Source organism: Echinops telfairi, unplaced genomic scaffold, assembly GCF_000313985.2.
Source record: "Echinops telfairi isolate 266 unplaced genomic scaffold, ASM31398v2 ScPeMD7_9;HRSCAF=40, whole genome shotgun sequence".
Taxonomy (NCBI): domain Eukaryota; kingdom Metazoa; phylum Chordata; class Mammalia; order Afrosoricida; family Tenrecidae; genus Echinops; species Echinops telfairi.
The window spans coordinates 17219095-17239665 of record NW_022103906.1 but is presented as its reverse complement, the minus strand read 5'-3'; the positions used below and the strand labels follow the sequence as shown (position 1 = coordinate 17239665).

Sequence of the window (20571 nt, the reverse complement as noted above, 5' to 3'; positions counted from 1 at the left end):
TAGATATCCTCACATTTGATCTTTGCCGTAGCGCTCTGAGAGAGGTGGTTTTATCCCATTGTAGACAAGCACAGAGGTTAAATAAGACACCCAACAACTGGCACATGCAGTGCCGCCCTCTATTTGTTCCTGGACCCTATTGAAGAGCTTCCTTGGGTAACTCTTGTTCTCTGCACTGGACCTGAGGTGAATCTACATTTTCTAAAAATTGTCCTGGTGCCCTCACTCTCACAGATGACAGCCATGGTGCCCCATTTCTGCCAGTTTCGCTCCTCTGGTCTTGGCCACTCTTAATCAAAATTAGTTCAGCTTTATCTGTTCTCTCACCCCGAGCACCTTGCTGCCAAGGACATGTGTCAGAAGCAATTTCCATCCAAATTAGCTGGTAATGGAGTGTGCACGGGCAGTGAAACGGGCAATGAGAGAGGTTGCCTCTGAAGTAGGATCCAGGAGGGAGATTGAAAGTTAATCGCTATCTTTCCCTGAACTTTGCAGGACCGCAAAGGGGCGAGATGGGTGTCGTGTAGAAGACTCTAGTTGCTGAAGGGAGTGGGGGCCACACAGACAGGGGAAGGGCTCAGGGAGGTGAGATGTCGCAGGGAGGAGCAGGGCAGGCAGAGAGAGGGAGGCAGGGCATGCCTGGCTCCAAGTGGTGTCCCGGGCTGCTGGGCTGGGCCCGGAGGCACACACATCTTCACTTTGCCTTTGTAACGCAACGTTACCCAGGAACTCTCAGCTCTTTGCTGCTCCGGTCTCACCTTGGAAAGGCTCGCCACGTCCTCTGTGTTAGCCTGGGTAGACTAGAGAAACAAATTCGTAAACACACATATGTATATAAGGGAGAGGTTGATATACAAGAGGAATTGAACATTGAGAAAAATCCCAGCCCAGTCCAGTCCAAGGCCATAAGTCTGATATTAGTCCATATGTCCCATTCCAAGCTATAAAGCCCTCTTCAGACTCACGAAACACATGCAATGAAGCCAAATGCAGGGCGATCACAAGCCAGTGGGTAGAAAGTCTTTGGGTCCAGTGACGTTGTGAGCATCTCAGTGCTGGCAGGGATCTCTCTGCGGCTGCTCCAGCTTCCAAGATATGGTTGCATCCATGTGTCTTGTCTTCTGCAATGTCTCCCAGGGAGTAGCAGAGAGAGAGAGATGTCTTCCGCCTCCAAGGAGGAAGTACCAGATTTCCCAGAATTCTCAGGAGAAGGCCATGCCCACACAGAAGTCTCATTGGCTATCTCCAGATTGCCAGCCTAGACTCCACCCCTACACTCCTAATCCTTAAACTGACACCAGATTAGGTTGACCCCCCACACCCTGACAGAGGTCTGCAGATCAGCGTGGCCTGAAGACGGGCCAACAGGAGCCTCCTGGGATGGATGGGTCCAGCCCTCTGCTGAATTTCGATGCCCACCACACATAGGTTCCCCATATCCACTTCTACTATCTCCCCCCAAACTGAGACCCTTCAGGTTGTGACTGAAAACCCTTCTGAGGAAAGTCCCCCTGGGGTCTTCTGGGAACACACAGGGAAACAAGGGCCTTTCAGGTGCTGCAGGCTTGCTGCCAGGGGTTCTGAAGCGTGGCTCTTCTCTCCCGGCCAGGTCGTATCACTGACACTGATGACGGCGGACGGGGCTGTCGTGGCGTGCTCGAAGTCTAACAACGAGGAGCTGTTCCAGGCCGCCCAGGTGCACCTGGGCTGCCTCGGCGTGGTCCTCAGCCTCACCCTGCAGTGTGTGCCCCAGTTCCACTTGCAAGAAACCACCTTCCCCTCCACCCTGAAAGAGGTACAGAGCCCTTGCTTACCACCACTCCATCGCAGAAAACAGATGGGGGTCCTTGCCAAGGGGCTGTGCTTCAGTGAAAGCTGCCTGGGGCTCTTGAGGCCCTCTGAATGAAGGGGGAGCCCTGGACTCTTTTCACCCCCTCTCTGGGCCCAAGATGGAGTCCTGGTGGGGTAGTGGGTGGGTGCTGGGCTGCGATCTGCATGGTCAGCAGTTTAAAACCACCAGCACCTCCTCGGGAGAAAGACTGGCCTTTCTACTCCCATAAACAGTTCCAGGAAAACCCACAGGGGGTGGCCATGAGTCAGGCTTGACTCAATGGCAGTGAGTACTGGGCCCCAGGGATCCCAAAGCCAGAACCCTTTCTGAGCAGGGCAGTGAGACTCAGAACTGCACGGGTGGTAGAGATAAGGCCAAGAAAGGGAGTTGGGTAGAGGCTGCCACAGAGGCATGTTGCCCTTGTGACTGACTGCTCCATCGAGGGTGGTTACCCTCAGCTGCACAAAGCCATGCAACATGCCCAGTGCTCCAGTTGGCTAGATGGTTTCTCACAGCTGAGTGTATGCGTGGGAAGGATGGAAGAAGGCCCCAAGTGGCCCTAACGAGAAGAACACAAACTCAAAGGAACTTGGAACCATATGTTGGCATGCTGTGACTCAGGGAGAACTGGGCACAGAGCCAGCCAGGCCTAGAAGGAGTAAACGCCACCCTTATATACCAATAGTCACACACAGGGGGTTTTGCCTCCGGACCACAGGGAACAGAAAGGGTGGCTTCCAATAGGTAAGCATTTTTAATAAATGAAAAAGGAATATTGATTGAATGGGTAGCTAAATGGATAGATAGGTGAGTGGTTGACCAGATTGATGCGTGGTTGGCTGGCTGGGATGATCACAGCCCAGCACGCGCCCACTACCCCACCAGGGCTCCCCCTTCAACCACAATCCACTGAACCAAAATAGTGGCCATCTCTAGGTCCACTGATCTAAGTTGACAAGACACGCTACTTCTTTCCAGTGCTGGGCAAGCTGATCCAGGGCAGACCAAGGTACACCTAGAAGTTGGGCTCATATGACCCGAGGACTAACCATTAGCACTATGGAGTGATGCTGTGAGCATCTTTGGAAGAGGTTTGTCTACAGTCCTCTTGCCTCTGGGGTTCTTGGCCTTTCTCTGACTCTTCTCATGTGGTGACCACTCCATCTCTGACATGCAGCAGGGATAGTAGTGAAGTGCCACCCAGGGAGTCTTCTCAGGCCTCTGTGGGCAGCCCAGGGGCTCTTTCCTCTCTTCCATACACCTGGGACAGCCTGCTTCTCTCCTCGTCAGTAGCTGCCGGCATCTTCTCCAGCCTTTAGTGCTGTTTTGCCCCTGGAGTAGCTGCAGAGGAAATTCAGATCCTCCAACTTCCCCCACCCCTGCTGCCTCTGAACCAAGCGTGCCAACCCTTATCAGTTTAAGGGTTTCAAATGGACCACGAATGATGAGTCAATGCTGTGTCATAGTAACCCTTGTGGTTTTCGGAGATTCTAACTGTTTATGGGAGGGGGAAGCCCAGTCTTTCTCCCAAGGAGCTGCTAGTGATTCCAAACTGCTGGCCGTGTGGATTGCAGCCCAATGTACACGAACTACACCACCAGGAGAGGGTGGCGTCATGGAGACCCTGGGTGCTGGGTTTCCAGGAGTGAGAGGTCAGCAGAGACACATGCTGCAGGGACTCTGGAGTTGGCCCCTGGGTCTGGTGATGAAGGGACCATGGCTGACCCCTGTGAGCATAGTTTTAGTGGAGTGTTTGGGGAGGCTAAGGAAAACCACAGGCCAGGAAATGAGAGGAGCAGCAGAGACCTCTTTCAGCCAGAAAGGGGGTGCAGTCAAGTCCGGTTGCTGAGTCTGTTTTCCTGCCCCTCTCTGGGTCAGAGCCCCTTCATTTGTAAGTTGGATACTTTGACCAAGAGAGCAAAGAGTTTCTTCTTGTGGCCAAAGAACTGCCTTTGGCTCCTGCACTCTTCTTCACAGGGTAGCTGAGTTGGGTGGAAGGAGCCTCCAGTCCATGCTGCTGTTGCTGTGAGGTGGCAGGAAGTCAGTTCCGACGTACAATGATCCTACACGCAACCGAACGAAACACTGCCCAGCCTTCCACCACCCTTCTGAGTGTTCTTAGGTGTGAGCCCACTGTCGCAGCCACTGTGTCAATCCATCTCGTGGGGGTCCTCCTTGTCTCCCCTGACTCTCTGCTTTAACAAGCCTGGTGGCCCTCCTGATGACATGCCGCCACTTGGAAGGAATATTCTGGCCATCCTTCTTCGAACACAGTTCTGGCGATCCAATTCCATCGTCTTCACCAGCACCATGATTCCGAGCCATCGCTTCTGTGGTCTTCCTTACTCGTTGTCCACACGTGGCATTCCCATGGGGACCTGGCTCCTCTTGCAGGAGCCTGACAGAGGAAGCGCTACTCCTCCCCCCTCATCGGTGAGGCAGCAAATCCACCGACTCTCTGCCCTTCTCTCAGAACGGGCTGCTGCTACGATTCTGTGCAGCCCTGCAGCCCGGCAGTGGCTTCTCAGAAGCTCCTCGTCAGCTTCCATCCCCCAGTGGGCAGCCTTCCCCGCCAGCAGCCATAGGCCATAAATAAGGACTGCCAGAGAGGGTGGGTGGCCTTTTCAGCCTTGGGATTTACTGCAGGAGATGTGCGCAATCAATAGGCCCATATTTCACTTGCCTTTGCGCTCTCCGCTCAGAGCATCCTGTAGAGGGCTGAAAAGGCCTGGGAGGAAAAACTAAAGTGAAGATGGAAAGCTACCCCAGTGACCTTGCTCCATCCACCTCAAAGGAAATAAATGGAAGGCGGGGGAAAGGGGAGAATTGGGTCTCTGCAAAGTGCCATGGCCGCATCTTTGCTCCACTCTGGCTGTGCAGGTGATTTTTTAAATCCCCCTTCTAATCCAAAAGGGAGAATGACTGGGTCTATCATTCAAGAGGCCTGACGTTCCTTGAGCACAAACAGAGAAGCCTCCACTTGGCATCCGCTCGCTGTCCCTGACATTGAAGGTTCTGAGGAGCTGCCCCACCTTCACTGAGTCCATGAACCATGCTGCCCCAAGTACCAGGATGCCCACAGCCCGCCAGCATCATGGTCCTCTGCAGACCTGCAGCAGTCCCTCTGGAAAGTAGGACAGTGGGGTGGTCTGGAGCCAGAGGGGGACGATACGAGGAGCACAGGAAGCCAGGACCAGGAAGCATGACAATTGCTTCCTGAATGTCAAGTCAGGCTTGAAGACTCAGGTTCTCAACCATTTCTGCTTCCCTTCGATTCTTCTCCCTTCCTTTCTCTTCAGGGGAGGAATGTGTCAATCAAGAAGCTGTGTCCACACCGCCCTCGTTAGACTAGCCATGCTGGTCATGCCTGTGTGCAGAGACCCTGGCTAACTGCTTCTTCACATTTGTCCCCACCCTCTTCTTGTGGATGATTAGCTCCAAGAGGGTAGAGATCTTACAAAACATTCCAAAGGCACTGCCCTTGAGTTCATTTCAACTCACAACTACCTTGGAAATGCAGGGTTTTCAAGGCTGCAGACCTTTACAGGAAAAGACAGCTTTGCCTTTCTCCTTCTGAGCAGCTGGTGGGTTTGAACTGCCAACCTTGTGACTAGTAGTCCTTGTCCTCGCCAGCATCCTTATTAGTGCTTGATACAACATCGCTCCAATGGTCAGTTGATCAAAACTTTATTTAAAACTTTATTTAAAACTCATTCTTTTCTAGTTTTTCCCCACGCAGGATTGGATCCATCCAACTCCATGCTCCCCAATAATGATTCTTTTGAAATTCAGTTCAAAACTGCTCAAAACTAGATCAGGGGAAGGACTCATTTCTAAGTCCCAGAGAGAGTTTCAGCCCATGTTACCAAGATGCAGGGAAGGAGGGAGAGGGCGTGAGGTCCAAGTTCAGTTTGATGGAAGTGGTGCTGAAGCTGGGGCTGCCTTCAGGGAGTTCAATGACAAATTCCCATCGTTTCTGGCTCTGTGCCCTCTGGTCAGGATGCCACGACAGCCACTTAGAAGATGAAGAAACTTTAGAAATCAGTATCAACCCTTCGGCCCTTATGCCACCCAAACCATAAGGAGCCACAATGAGACCCTTGCCTGCTTAAACCCACCGCTCTTCCCCAGCCTGACTGAAAAACAGGGTTAGTGTGGGTCACAGGAAGTGTCAGCAGAAGCCAGGTGTTTATCGCTCTCTCAGGTGGCTGTTCTGCGCCGACATGGGTTTGGAGCACGGAGCCTTGCAAATCTCCCCGCAAGCCTGGCAAGCATTTCCCCATTAACCAGAGCAATCCCCTCTTTCCTTCTGCTGCGGTCAGGTCCTTGACAACCTGGACAGCCATCTGAAGAAGTCTGAATACTTCCGCTTCCACTGGTTTCCACACAGTGAGAACGTCCGGGTCATATACCAGGACCACACCAACAAGGTAGCTGTGGGCCTCATTCCTGTCTTGATGCCTTGTCTATCCGCTTGCTACTGGGGGTAGGGGGGTGGACAGGTTGTCCAGGACAGATCTGAGAGTGAGCAGAAGACTGACTGCCAGTGACAAGCACACACAGTGTGCACTCACATGCATTCTGGGAGACCAGGCACCTCTTTAGAGGTGTAGGAAGCCTTGTCTTTCTCCTGAGGAGCAGCTGATGGTTTTGAACTACCAACCTTGCCAATAGCAGCCCAACTCATAACCACTATGGTACCAGGATTGTTCACGAGGGTCCACTATGCGAATGAATGGGGATGTGTAAGTAGTGATGGTCAAGAGACAGCCTAGATGTGGGAGGAGGCATCAGAAGACAAAAACGGGGTACATTAGAGTGCTAGAAAGCTGAACCAGACCTCAGATGGCATCTAATATGCCATCTGAGGTCTGGTTCACTTGTCCTGGCAGGCAGTGTTTATTGTTCACCCCTCATACACCCCCTCACACACAGCCACCCAGGACACATCTTCCTCAAAGGGGCCAGTGGATATATAGGTCAGAAGAGGGCTCTACCTGACCCTGAGTTGATCACAAATTCTGTTTCTCAGCCCGCCTCCTCCTCAGCCAGCTGGTTTTGGGACTATGCCATTGGATTCTATCTACTGGAGTTCCTGCTCTGGATCAGGTAGGAGCACAATGGTACCTTTGTCCAACACCTACCATGCGCTGGAGATGATGTAGTCCAGTGGAAGAGTAACACCCCCACCTTTATGTCTGACACCTACCATGCACTGGAGATGATGTAGTCCAGTAGAAGCGTAACACCCCCACCTTTATGTCTGCATACTGGGTCCTGTGGGTCTAGGATGTGGTCTCAATCTTGCCTCTTTAGTCAAATCTCATGATGAATTTACAAATAAAACAAAACAATGGCTAGGTGCCATGCTGGCCCAGAGGTGATGCAAATGCACCGCCAATATTGAGAACACCTGGTCAAGAACGTTTACATTGTCTTCAAAAATAGTTTTCTTTTAAGGATTAAAAATTATTTATGAAATATCAGAGAAAATTAAACATCATTTTTTTAATTAAAAAAAAGAGATAATCTATACCTTTCCCTACTCTTCCCCTCCTTCCTGGGTCCATCTCCTTGCTCAGGCCCCGTGTTGGCCACTGGACCTGTAATGGTCAGTGATGAAGGCTTGGGGGCCTTCGAGTGGTGACTCTCTATTCAACCAAGATGGGGGATGAAGTCTTATAAATGATGATGACATAGTATATGTATTAAATACTATGAGCAGCAAATGTTTAAGGTCTGAAGATTAGTATAAAATGCACCTGTGTATTCAGAATCGACTTTACCTCCCCACTTTTTGTCATTACAAATAATAATATTGCTGTGAGCGTTCTGCAAGTTGAAACATTTTACTGATGCTTTTCTAAAATCTTGAATATATACTGATGAATAGAACTGTTGGGCCAAGTAAGGAGTATCTTCAGCTTTATTGGATAGTTCTAAATTGCTTTCCCAAATGGGCAGGTTACCTTAACACCCCCAGCGTGGTAAGATTTTCAGTGCTTGTTGTAAGAGTCTCAGTGCTCCATTGGCTTGTCACCATCACGATTTGAAGACCCTTAAATGTTGGTGGGGATTAAAGGATTTATTGCCTGGTTTCTCATTTACCCGATGGCTAGTACAGTTTTCAGTTTATTGATTATTCAGGGTTCCTCTGCTGAAGTGCCCATGATATGCCCTCTGTCCTTTTCCCCTACTGGGTGGATTTTCTTTTTCTTATTTTGTAAGATCTCATTTTTCTTTATGTTGAGCCCTTATCCTTTGTTGACTGTAAGGATTGCGAACATCTTCTCCCAGTTCTTACCTTGTCTTTAATTTTTACTGTGTCTTAATATACAGATATTTTAGTTTTAAGTTTATCAAATTTCTTCATCTGCTCTTTCATTTGGAGACTTTTGTGGCTAATTAAGAATTCATTTCCTACCCCGAGGCCATAAAAAAGATGCTGTTTTAATTTTGCTTTTCCATTTAATCCAACTGGAATAAGTTTAGACCTTGGGGTGAAATAGTCAAACAATTTCATTTTTCCTCAATGGTAACCAGTTTTCCGGGCACTTTTTTGGGAAGGATACTCTCTTGATCATAATAAAACTTGATGCCTGGAGGAGTAGGTTCTCCCATAATCCTCTATTTCTAAAAGGCTCTATTTGTCCTTGACCCTTGTTCCTGACAGCCCCTCAGCCCTCAGTTTCCCTGCGTTTCCACAGTCTGTCTCTTAGACAGAGGCATTTTCTGAAGCTCTGGGAACTGAAAGTCTTGGTGATTCTACAACTTTCCATAGCCGACTTCATTCTCTCTGATCCCTGGTGTCTCAGAACCTCCCTCCTGAGGACTCAAGTCCCGGTCTATGCCACTCTGACTTCTACACTTCCAGACCCACTCCCCAGGATGCCAGTGGTTGGGGTCATTTTCCATGTAAGGACCTCCGTGTGGCAGGCCCTGGCCACAATCAGCAGCACGGCATGAACACGGGCTTCGGTCGGGGGTGCAGCTGGAGCCGGGCATGGGAACTCACAGACGTTGTGAAGGGGACAAGGAGGTGCCTCGTCGGGTCTTTGCTGACTTGTGTAACATGAGGGTGGCAGGGAGGCAGGGCTTACAGGCCAGGCTAAGGACAATGGGACGTCATTAGAAAGGTTTTAAGGTTGTTGCTGGTAGGTGCTGTCAAGTTGGATCCAACTCATAGTGACCCTACCGGTGTACCACACAACGAAGCCCTGCCTGCTCCTGCGCCATCTTCACGATTGTTCCTACGCTTGAGCCCTTGATGCGTCGGTCCATCTTGTCAAGGGCTTCTTCTCTTTGGCTGCCCCTCCACTTTACCACACATGATGGCCTTCTCCAAGAACTGGTCTCTCCTGACCACAGGCCCCGAGTACGTGAGACGTTCATCTCGCCATCCTTTCCTCTAAAGAGCATTCTGGCTGTACTTCTACAAAGACAGATCTGTTCTTTTGGCAATCCGTGGTACTTTCAATATGCTTTGCCAACACCTTCGTTCAAATGCATCCACTCCCCCTCACTCTTCCTCAATCCAGGCCCACCTTTCACACGCATATGAAGTCACTGAAAATATCATGGTTGTGTCAGGCATGCCAATGTCCTCAAAGTCACTTGCTTGCTTTCCAATATTTTAAAACAGGTCATGTGCACCAGATGTACACACTGCAATGTGTCCTTTGATCTCTTGACTGTGGCTTCCGGGAGCATTGGTTGTGGATCCGAGCCAGACAAAACCCTTGACACCTCCAACTTTTCCTCCATTGATCACGATGTTGGCTATTAGTCCATTTGTGAGAGTCTTAGTCTTCTTCACATTGAATTGACATCCACGCTGAAGGCTGCAAATCCTTGCTCTTCAACAGCAAGTGCTTCGAGTCCTCCTCACTTTCAGCAAGCACAGCTGCGTCATCTGCACATCGCAGGTTGTTCATAAGCCTGCCTCCATTCCTGATGCTGCCCCATTCTTCTTCCCGTAATCCAGCTTCTCTGAGGCTGTGTTCAACATACAGATGGAATCAGCATGGTGAGCACATCCAACCCTGAGACACACCTTTCCTGACTTTTAAACCACGCAGTATGCCCTTGTTCTGATCCCACAACTGCCTCTTGGTCCATGTACACATTCCGCACAAGCACAATGAAGTGTTGTGGACTTCCCATTCTTCTCAAGACCATCCACACAGTCGGCTTTGAAGGAGGGGGGTTCTGTAGCGGGAGCCCTATGGAGACTGGACAGGCAGAAGCAGGGGTAGAGGAGGAGGGAAGTCGCTGTACCCGCCCACGAGTGATGGCCGTGGCAGGTGGTGGCAGTGAAGATGGAGAGAGGTGAATGAATGGTGGATTCCAGATAGACTGAGGGGACCGAGCGTCCAGAGCTGAGTATATATAAATAGCAAGCATACTCGGATATTGAGGGGCTTGTTCTTGGGCATTCCCCAGGCCAAGCAAGAGTCTGATTCTCTGGGACCCTCCAGCCAAGCTAGAGGCCCCCTTCCTGTTCTCACCATGGCAGTCAGCCTGGGTTAGCCTGGGCTACCCCTCAACCCGAAGGGTCTGAGGCTGAAAGATGCCGTGTTGACCCTATTTTCCTGCTGACCTCAACTAAGTCAGGTTTCCAACATTAATTAATCCTTTCCAATTTCTCCCTGAGGAATCTGCAGCTGTTAGCAGTTAGTAGTAGATAAAGGGGGTTTGCTTTGTTGGCCTCTTGGAGCACAAGAAACCCTGGTGGCATAGTGGTTACCCACTGGGCTGCTAACCACAAGGTCTACAGTTCGAAACCAGCAGCTGCTCCATGCGAGAGAGATGGGGCGATCTACTTCTGTACACAGTTACCGTCTCGGATACCCACAGGGGCAGTTCTACCCTGTTGGGCTGGGTCACTCTGTGTTGGCACAGACTCACTAGCAGTGGGCTTTTTGGTTCTTGTAGCCCAGGTCCCTCCCTGTGCATGGGACGTGGGCTATTCCCTTTCATGTTTGAGACATCCCCAGGAGGTAGGATGCATCATTCAGACTTTGCAAATGAGAAAACTGAGGCACAAAGAGGCCTTTTCAGAGGGCACACCGTGGATGGATCATGAGTCAGGCTTGGGCTGGAGCGCACTCCTCCCTCGGAAGCCAGACAGCTGGGCAGAGAAGGCAGTGAGGCCAGAGCCCTGTGTTCTTAGCCGCCGTTCATGTCAGAGCTGAGCACCCGTTTGAATTCAAGCATCAAGGGAAGAGGCTGCCCCTTTCCTTCAAGGGGCAGGCCCCTCCTCAGAGTAGGGGAGCAAAGGTGATATCAGGTGGCTTCCATGGTGAGGGGCAGACATCAAAGTATAAGGAGGCACAAGAAGTGACTTAGGTGGATCCGAGCAGGAAGGGGCAAGAAGACGTCCGAGAGCTTGGGAAAAGCCCCCCCACTGTCCAGATGACGGATCGTGAGAGGGAGCAGAAAATGCCCCGTCAGGTCTTCTCACCCGGGCTCGGCTTCCATCACCGACAACTCGACAGCTTTATCTGCCTGTGTCTGTGGCCAGCGAGGAACCACATAAATTGGACTCTAAATCACAGTGGCCGTTTCTCGGCCAGAACCCTGACAGCCCATCGCAGCTCCAAGCCTCAGCGCTCAGTCCCTGGGGCTCCCTTGTGGCGGCTTCCGGTAACTGCATTGACCCTGCCTCGTCCCCTCAGCTGGGCGGATGTAGGGATGAACACATGAATGATAAGTTGAGGAGCTGGTGGTTGAACGTGTGCACCCCAGTAAGACTAGCTGTAACTGTGAGAGGGGGGGCTATGCCTGGCTTGCCATCACTCAGTTCCCTGTGCCTGCACCAGTACCTGCACTGAGGAGGCCCACCGGTATCTGTGGAAGAAACCCTGAAAGGAAGGGGCTTGGTTCTTGTCCCCAGTCGAAGGCAGTGTGTAGTGGTGGTGCTATTGATGGTGGTGGTGGTGGTGGTAATGGTGGTAGTATTGGTGGTGGTGGTGGCGGCAGTGGCGGTGGTGGTGGTGGTGGTGGTGGTGGTGGTGATGGAGATGGTGAGGAAAGCTCTGGGGGGAAAAGGAGGTGAAACACAGGCCCCAGGAGGTGAGCAAAGCCAGAGCTGTCCTAGCCCGCAGCTTCTATGATAAGAACAACGCCGTGCCCTGAGTAGGATACCAACAGTGGAAGCCCCCTTACGCCCAGGTTGGCCTCTGCGACACCAGAAGGCATCTACCTTGAAGGAGGCAGAGAGCCTTTCCCCACCTGACTCTACCCTGCAGCACATTCCCATCGCTTAGGATAGCTAGCTAGCTAGATGATAGATAGATAAACAAACCAGAGCCATCAAGTCAATTCCGATTTATACAGGTCCTAGGAAAACTCAGGCCCCATGGGGGGATGGGAACAGCATGGCCTATGCATTCAAGTGGACCTGCACTCTGACCTACACCATCATTTACCTGCTGGGTGACTCTGGGAAAATCCCTCCCTTTTCTGTGCTATGCTTACTCACACATCAGTTAGAGCTCTTAGCACAGGTCAGACAGAACGACCAAAGGCTGTGGGCAAAGTTAAATGTTAACTTCCTTTCCCTCCCAGAAGAGCAAGCCTCAGCCATGCTCCTCATGCCTGACCTCGGTGGCAGAACAGAGGTCCTGGATCCCCTGGTGTTGTCTGTAATCCCACAGGGTCCGAAGGCTCTGTGCGACTGTGGGATGGATTGAGCACAGACAATGTGATGTAGGAAGCATTCGCTGCACCGCCTGGCCTGCTGAGCATTGGGCAGGGGCCACTCTGGCTGAAAGGTCAGCAGTTTGAGCCCACAAGCCACTGCAGGAGAAAGATGTGGCGGTCTGTTTCCATGGAGACGACAGCCTGGAAACCCCCAGAGGGTCTGCTCTCATCCTGCAGGCTCACTGTGTGTCAGAATTGGCTCAGCAGCCACAGGTTTTGAGTTAGCAAGTGTCTTTGCGCCCCGATCTTTGCCAGCTTGTTGAAGCTACGGGTACAGTGGCTTTTCATTTCAGCAGTCACGGCCAAATTGATTCCTAAAAAGTCTAGTCATTCCCATCCCCTCCCACCTGACCATCGTTGGGAGCCTTTTGAAGACATGATTGTTTTATAAGCAGCTAGTGGGGCTGTGTTCTCAGTTTCCAGACTCTGGTCCCTGGGAAGACACTGGCCCTGCCCACGGGCTTGTCGCTTGCTGGGCCACAAGAAAGGCGTTGTCACTGGGCTCTCTGCTCTGGGAAACTCACCAAGGCTTACTCTCCAGACTCCACTCTCCACGCCCGATTGTGTGCATGTGTGTGCACGCGCACGCACTCCTCTGATAGGGTGGCAGTCGTGGTAAAAGTTGACCCAGGCCAATCATGAGGGGAAGGGTGAAATGGGTTATTCAGAGCCTGGATTCCTGTGACAGGAGTCGGAACAAGCCTGTGGCAGTGGGGTTCGTTTGGGCGGGAGCTCTGGGCAGCTAGAACAAGTATGACTTAGTGTGATGTTCACATCGGCTGGATAAGCTCTAAGCCACAGAGACTCCACTGAAGCAACCTACGTGGTAAACTCTGTCAGAGGAAGGCCCTGGTTTCTAAAGTCCCTGGGCGCTGTCAGCAGCAGGTGTTTTCTGCTAACCATCCATCGGTGATTCCAACTGATTCGGTATCTCCCATGGCTCACAGTGACTTGAATTGCGATCAATCCTGGGGTTGGCACAGGATCAGGCAGGGTGTCATACTGTGGGCCCTGGGGATATCATACATGGTGACCAAGTCAATGGCAGCTAACAACATCCACAGCAGTGTCATGGTTGCTGTGGGGGGACCCCTAAGCCCCCAGGCAGCCCTGTGCAGCCTCTCGGCTCTGTTTGCTACAGCACCTTCCTGCCGTGCCTGGTGGGCTGGATCAACCGCTGCTTCTTCCGGCTCCTGTTCAGCGTGAAGAGGGAGAGCAGCAACCTCAGCCACAAGATCTTCTCCTATGAGTGCCTCTTCCAGCAGCACGTGCAGGACTGGGCCATCCCCAGGTAGGGGCTCTGCCCTGGGTCTGACTGCAGGCCGGTACAGCTGGAGGAGACCACAGCCCTCCTCACCTTCCTTCCCATGGGGGCTGGGGAACCCATCCCGCCCGGCCACAGGGCCGTGGGGGCCTCTGTGCATCTCCCCAGGGCTCTGGGATGCTAAGATCTTACTTAGCCAGCAGTACTAGAGGCAGAACCAGAGACATCGGACTCTGAGTCCAGCCAACACTCGCTGTACCCAGTCATTCTACCACCCAGGGCAGCCAGTCACGGGGTTCCCCCATCCTGCCAGGTCTGTCCCCTCCAGCCAGGAGATGGGGGAAGGCCGAGGAGAGGGTGCTACAGGCTTCCAGTTGGAGCGTGGAGCTTCTTTCTTCTTTTTATCTGTTATAATAATGAAATAACCCATTCAGGCAATTCAATGATTACCTTTGGTACAACTCCCGGGGCCCATTGCATTAAAGCACATTCAACCATCACCAATGTACCGAGGTCCACCGAGATGTTGCCACCCTCAAAATCGGAAGCAGCTCAGTGCTTCCAAAGCAACGGCTCCCTCCCCCACCCATCCACCCCGGTAACCTCTACTAAGCTTTGGCCTGGGCACTGACCTGGTGCTCAGAGGACACGTCAGCAAATGCCTGTCAGCATGTAATGGGCGTGCCTCCTGGGCCCTGGCCCAGCTCCTCTTTCCGCTGTCAGTCCTGGTTGGGGGGAGACCATCTGGCAGTGCCAGTGCCAGGGGTGGGAAGACTAGGCCCCTCATCTGAACTCCAAACCATCTCAAATCCAAACCCCCCTCTCTCTCCTGCGACAGGCGCTCAGGGCACGCCTCAGCCATTGTGCTCAGTGGCTTGGGCCCACAGCCTCTGCAGGCAGAAATATAAGAACTGGAGTGCCATTTCCAGCATGTCATTATACTCAGCCTGGGGACCGCAGACAACTGTGTCGTACCTCCGGGGACCCTCAAGTCCACAAACCCTGGGGGCCCAGCCAACAGCACCAGGTGGGCTTTCCAGGGAGGTGCACACGTAGGCTCCACCCTCCATCAGGAAGACTTAGGGTAGGCGTACATGGACCCACCAAGAGCAAGGAGCCCCTGCTGCGGGGGCTGCCTGGGAGGCTGTGCAGAGGCCTGTGTGAGGGGCCCTCTTACCTCGCTTCTTTCCCCACTGAGTGCAGAGAGAAGACCAAGGAGGTGCTGCTGGAGCTGAAGACCATGCTGGAGGCCCACCCCAAGATGGTGGCACATTACCCGGTGGAGGTCCGCTTCACCAAGGGGGATGACATCCTGCTGAGCCCCTGCTTCCAGAGGGACAGTTGCTACATCAACATCATCATGTACAGGTGACCGGCCCCAGAGCCTGCTAAGGGCTGAGGGCGACACTGCCCCCTGCCTGCCCTCAGTCCAGAGATGACCAATCTTTCTGCCCACCGGACGCCGCTTCCTCCAGGAAGACTTTCCTCTCTGGTGCTGGAAGCAGGGACGAGCCGCTTTCTTCTTTGAGTGCCCTAACCCCTTCTCGATAGTCCCACGGCACTTAGCCGTTTTCTAGGCTTTGTTATAGAACCACGATTGCCATCACATGTTTATCGTAATATGAATAAGTACCATTTATGATGCTGATAATATGATGAGATGACAAATGCGCTTTCTCTAGCCAGTGATCCCGACAGCCTAGGCTGCTCTGTCGAGGAGGATGCTGAAGCCATGTGTTAGGTCCAGGTTGTCTAGAGAAACAAATCCAGAGACACTCATCTACGTATAAGAAAGAGCTTTCTATCAAGAAGTAATTATATATCAAGAGGGCAGCCCAGCCCAGTTCAACTCAAGTCCAAAGCCTGATGCTAGTCCATAAGGCCCTCTTCAGACTCAGGCAGCCGCATGTCAGTGACAGAATGGTGCACCAGGCAGCGGGAAGACCACAGGCCCATGGGTGCAGAGTCACACGGAGCCAAGGGCATTGGAAACAGGACAGGGTGTCGGCAGCTCTCAGGGTCAGCCCCATGTGGGCCCCCCCTGGCAGCAGACACTCCCAAGGAGGTCCCAGCGAGGAGGAAGGTGAAGTGGCCAAGAGAGACGGTTCCCAGAGTCCCTCCCTCTCACACTGAAGCCACACCCCCAAGGAGGCCACATCAAGCTACTACTTGATTGACAGGTTTGGGCTCTACCTCTAGCCATGAGTGTCTAGTTGACATAAAATTATCCAACTACCACAGGCCAAGTTCAAGTTCAGCCAAAAAGAGGATGCTAAACTATGTTAGGATGCAACCCTCCTAGGCACTGGTGCCGGCAGATACTGGATGCCAGACCACAGCTGCCCTCTTCCTGGTTAGGCCAGCAACAGCCTGCCAGCCAGGCACAGGGACATGGACAGGTGAAGCCCATTTCCAGATCTTGCATTTCCAGATGCATTCTTTTAAAAACAAACTCCCTGCTAGAAATAAATAGGTCTTTCTTCCACCTCCTCTTTCCCAACCTCTCATTCATAACACCCCTCTCTGACTTTGCAAGGCACCCTCCTTCCCCATGTCCATCCTGGTCCTGGGGAGCCCTGGTTGTGTAGTGGTTCCCACCAGGTGCAGTGGGGAACAAAGATGGGGCTTTCTACTCCTGTAGAGTTACAGTCTTGGAAACCTCTGGGGCGTTCTACCCTGTCCCACAGGGTCACTGTGAGTCGGCATCAACTCGATGGCAATGCATTTGGTTTTCATTTGTTTGTACCCATCCTGCGCATTACTAGGGAGTGTTTCTCCAGAGCCTAACGCCTCCGCGTCCAGGACTCCATGGGGCAATGAAAGAAGGGAGTCCCACAAAAGCCAGAAAAGGGCAGAGTGTGACTTGGTTTCCTAGGTGATAGTCAGGGAAGGCTCCGCCTCCCCCCACCCCACACACCTGGGAGCTCAGATTCAAGGAGTGAGGACGCTGCTATGGGGATGTATAGTCACCTGCTTATTTGAATATTTTCTCAAATGAAGTCAGCCTCTTTGGGGCAGTGTCTGGCCTGGCTGATTGGCTGGGCAACCAGAACTGATGAGCCATGATATGGCTGCCGCATCTTGCATACATCCAATGAGGTCATTCTGAAATTCCCATGCTTGGTCAAAGTACATTTTAATTAGTGCAAAATTCTCAGAAATTATTCAAATGTATGCTAAATCATAGGTGCAACTTGAAAAACATGTGAGACAAGGCACCAGTTGTCTCAATTCTTCTGGGGACACATGAGTAAAAGCCCAAATCACTGGGTGGCTGCCACCTGTCTTACTGCCCTGTTAGACTGGGAGCTCCTGGGATCAGAGCCAGGCCTAAACCCCCCCATCTGCAGTGTCAAGTGCTGGCTGTGGGCAGTGACACCAGGCAGGACAAAGGCCTCACTTTGTCCCTCTGCCCTCCCCAGGCCCTACGGCAAGGACGTGCCACGGTTGGACTACTGGCTGGCCTATGAGGCCATCATGAAGAAATTTGGGGGGCGGCCCCACTGGGCCAAGGTAAGACATGCTCCTCCTCCGAGTCTCACTGCCAGGCAGCTAGCTGCTTATGAGCCATCGGTTAACCAGGAAACACCTCGATTCCCTCTGGTGACCCCAGCTAGGGTGTTGGGAAAGACCGGGCTGAGCAAAACGCAGAGAGAAGCAGGCTCCCAACCCTAACCAGACCCAATTCCCTTTCTGTGCTCTGGTCTCCAAGCCGGCTCAGAAATTGTGATCTTTCACCTGCAACTGATACTTGTACATTTCCAGAGAATTCCCTCTGTTGGGTGTATTTGATTCTCCCAAAACCCTACGGGCAGGCTAAGGCCAGGATCGGTAAGCCCATTTCCCAGACAGGAAGCTGAGGGTCTCTAAGAAGTGAGGGCACTCACTCACTCCGTAGCTACAGAATTGGGGCCAGAGCCTGCCTTCTCTGCTGCATCCCAAGGGCGGGGGGGGGGGCGGCGCGGATGGGGATGGGAGATGTGATGGCAGGTCCTACCATCTTGCTCCTATACTTCCCAGAGGCCCCTCCTTTCTGTGCATGTCTACTGAGGATGCCCTGCCTGTAGGCGAAGTGACACACAGGTGCCTGGTCTGTAGCCCTGCTGGAAGGCCAGCTCCAACCGGGAGACCTGCGGTGACATTGCTTACCCCCACAGGCCCACAGCTGCACCCGGAAAGACTTTGAGCACATGTATCCTGCCTTCCCAAAATTCTGCGCCATCCGAGAGAAGCTGGACCCCACGGGGATGTTCCTGAATGCGTATCTGGAGAAAGTGTTCTATTGAAGTGGAAATGGGAGCCCAGCTTTCCCACACCACTTCTCCATCCTCACCCTGCCCTCCCCGTGCCTCAGATGTGCTCGAAGGTCCCGAGGCTCACGGGCCTGAAGGAGCAAAGATGGCAATGGCTGCCCCTCTGCTGCAGCACCCTCAGCTCCTCCTACCGCGCAGGCCTCTCCTCACTGCTCCTCCCGGATGGAGGGACCTGAACAGGAGTTACACAGCACCCACATTCCCATTTGCAGCTCCCTGACAGGCATCCCTTTCCCCAAGCCGACAATATGGAATCCTCTTTTCTCGGGAGGAAGAGAAACCCTAAAATGCTTTGTCTAGGAGGTCAGTGATTGCGCATCCATAGATGCACACTGCTGGCTGGGCGCACCCATTAGCACCCAGGGCCAAGCAGTCAATTCTGCCTCATAGCAGCCTTATGAGTAGAATGGTCCCGTTGGTTTTCTGAGGCTGTAAATCCTACTGGAAGCAGACTCTAGCATACCTCTCACCTGTGGTGCAGTTGGTAGGTTTGGACCTCTGGCCTTTAGGCTAGCAGCCAAGCGCTAACTGCTGGGCCACCAGGACTCCTTTTGTTGCCTGGTGAGGAAGTGAAATTCCCCTGGTCTGTCAGGTCAGGACTCCCTTCCAGACTCCTTGGGCACTGGATCCCACTGGCTGGTGCCCTCAACAGGGGCACAGAAGTCCTGTGTGCTGTGCTCGGCTTTCTTTCATCCTTGGGGTGGTTTTTTTGTTTTGTTTTGTTTTGTTTTGTTTTTCAAATGCTCAGGTGGGTTTCCATCTGCCCTGGGACTGCCTGCTTCACCTAAACCCACCTTCACGGGTCCATCTGTCCACCTGATCACCAGCATGGAATGTTTGGGGAGTGGGGCGCTCCTTGATTTCATTTCTTTTTTAAAAAGCTAGCCCTCAAGGACACGGGCTGGCACAGGGATGTCACAATGGGCTCATACGTAACAATGGTGAAGGCGGCACGGGACTGGGCAAGGTTTTGTTCCACGACACAGAGGGCCGCTATGAGTCAGAACTGACTCCGTGGCACCTAACAACAACAAAAATTGTGTGTGTGTGTGTGTGTGTGTGTGTGTGTGTGTGTGTGTGTTAAGTGCTGGAATCCTAACCTCTATACTTACAGATGTGATCTCATTTGGGAATAGGGTTGTATCTGGTTAAGGAGCCTATGTCAGTGTAGGATGTGTCTTAAATGAGATTACTGTTGAGATCTAAAAAACAAAGAACAGATTAGGCACAGAAGCCAGGAGACGCAGACAGAGAGGTCGCAGCAGGTCGCCAGTGAAGGGAAGGGGACAGAGCAGGGCCCGCGAGCAGCTCCGATCGATAGATGATGTCACGTGTTCTCCATGGCAGCATCGTGGAGAAAGGTTTCATCCTCCCCCAAGCCCTCTTTTTAATAAAGACCAAGAATGATCCACACTCTGTTCCCACTGGTTTCTCTTATGATTATTTTTTAACTTTTGGTAAAGTAACATTTTTGCTAAAGTCGAGGGAGCAAAAACGAGGAAGGCCCTGGACAAGAAGGATTGGCCCGGGCTGCAGCAATGGTCTCCAATAGGAGAACAACTGTGAGGATGGCACAGGGCAGGGGTGCTTCACCCTGGTCTCCAGAGGGGTGCTCTGAGTTGTACCTATTTAATTTTGGCAAATTAAAAGTATAGGTTCTCGCCCTCAATAATTTTGTCTTCTAGTTTGGGAAAATAAGATGAATGTGCTCAACTCAACTCATTGTGTTGAGTTGATTCCAACTCATAGCAACACCATAGGATGGAGGAGAACCCTCCTGTGCATTTCTGAAGCTGTAGGTCTTTACAGGAACAAAAAATCATCTTTCTCCTGTGGAGCAACTGGTGGATTTGAACTGCTGATCTCGTGGTTAGCAGCCTGTTGTGTAACCCACTACAGCAGGACTGCTAGATTAAGGTGCATAAAATGGTAACTACAAATACAAGGGAGAATATGATAAAGTGTCGGATAAGTGGAGTAGCCACGAGGACCTATCAACCTTGCCTGGACTGAATATCATCAGAGTGGCTCAGCCAGGAGACACAGGTCCATAGTCTTGGAAGCAAGATCCAACGCTTCAGCAGGACGAGTTGCATAATATGCAGGACCCAGTGCAAAATGAAAATTTGAGACCTCGTGTTAAAAAATGATTAGGAATTTTAAGAAGGTGATGCCAAGGTATTAAGCCAAGCACATGGCCCAGCACAGGCACACCCGATGAAGTTGGCCCTGCTCTTAAGTGGGTATTACCAGGTGTGGTGGTTTTTCTATCTGTCCATATGGTTAGGCTATTGTATGTAGTTATTTAATCAAGCATAAATCCAGATGTTGCTGTGAAGGGATTTTGTATATGTGGTTAATGTCTGCAATAAATTGTCTTTAATGAATGGGGGAGGGGGGAAACTCTGCTACTGTGGATGGATGGGCCTTTTCCAATCTATTGAAAGACCTTAAGAGCT

General features: G+C 51.9%; 1 protein-coding gene across 1 annotated transcript in view; it reads left to right on the top strand.

Annotated features, from left to right (window-relative positions):
* Positions 1 to 18264, top strand: part of LOC101649097 (L-gulonolactone oxidase) — a 34738-nt gene extending 16474 nt beyond the window's left edge. Inside the window, exons 6-12 of the mRNA XM_045286783.1 lie at positions 1610 to 1795; positions 6154 to 6261; positions 6864 to 6940; positions 13677 to 13826; positions 15003 to 15167; positions 17222 to 17312; positions 17957 to 18264. Of these exons, the coding sequence (XP_045142718.1) occupies positions 1610 to 1795; positions 6154 to 6261; positions 6864 to 6940; positions 13677 to 13826; positions 15003 to 15167; positions 17222 to 17312; positions 17957 to 18085 (906 nt within the window). The 3' untranslated portion in view covers positions 18086 to 18264. The remainder of the gene's footprint in view (positions 1 to 1609; positions 1796 to 6153; positions 6262 to 6863; positions 6941 to 13676; positions 13827 to 15002; positions 15168 to 17221; positions 17313 to 17956) is intronic.
* Positions 18265 to 20571: the final 2307 nt, after the last annotated feature.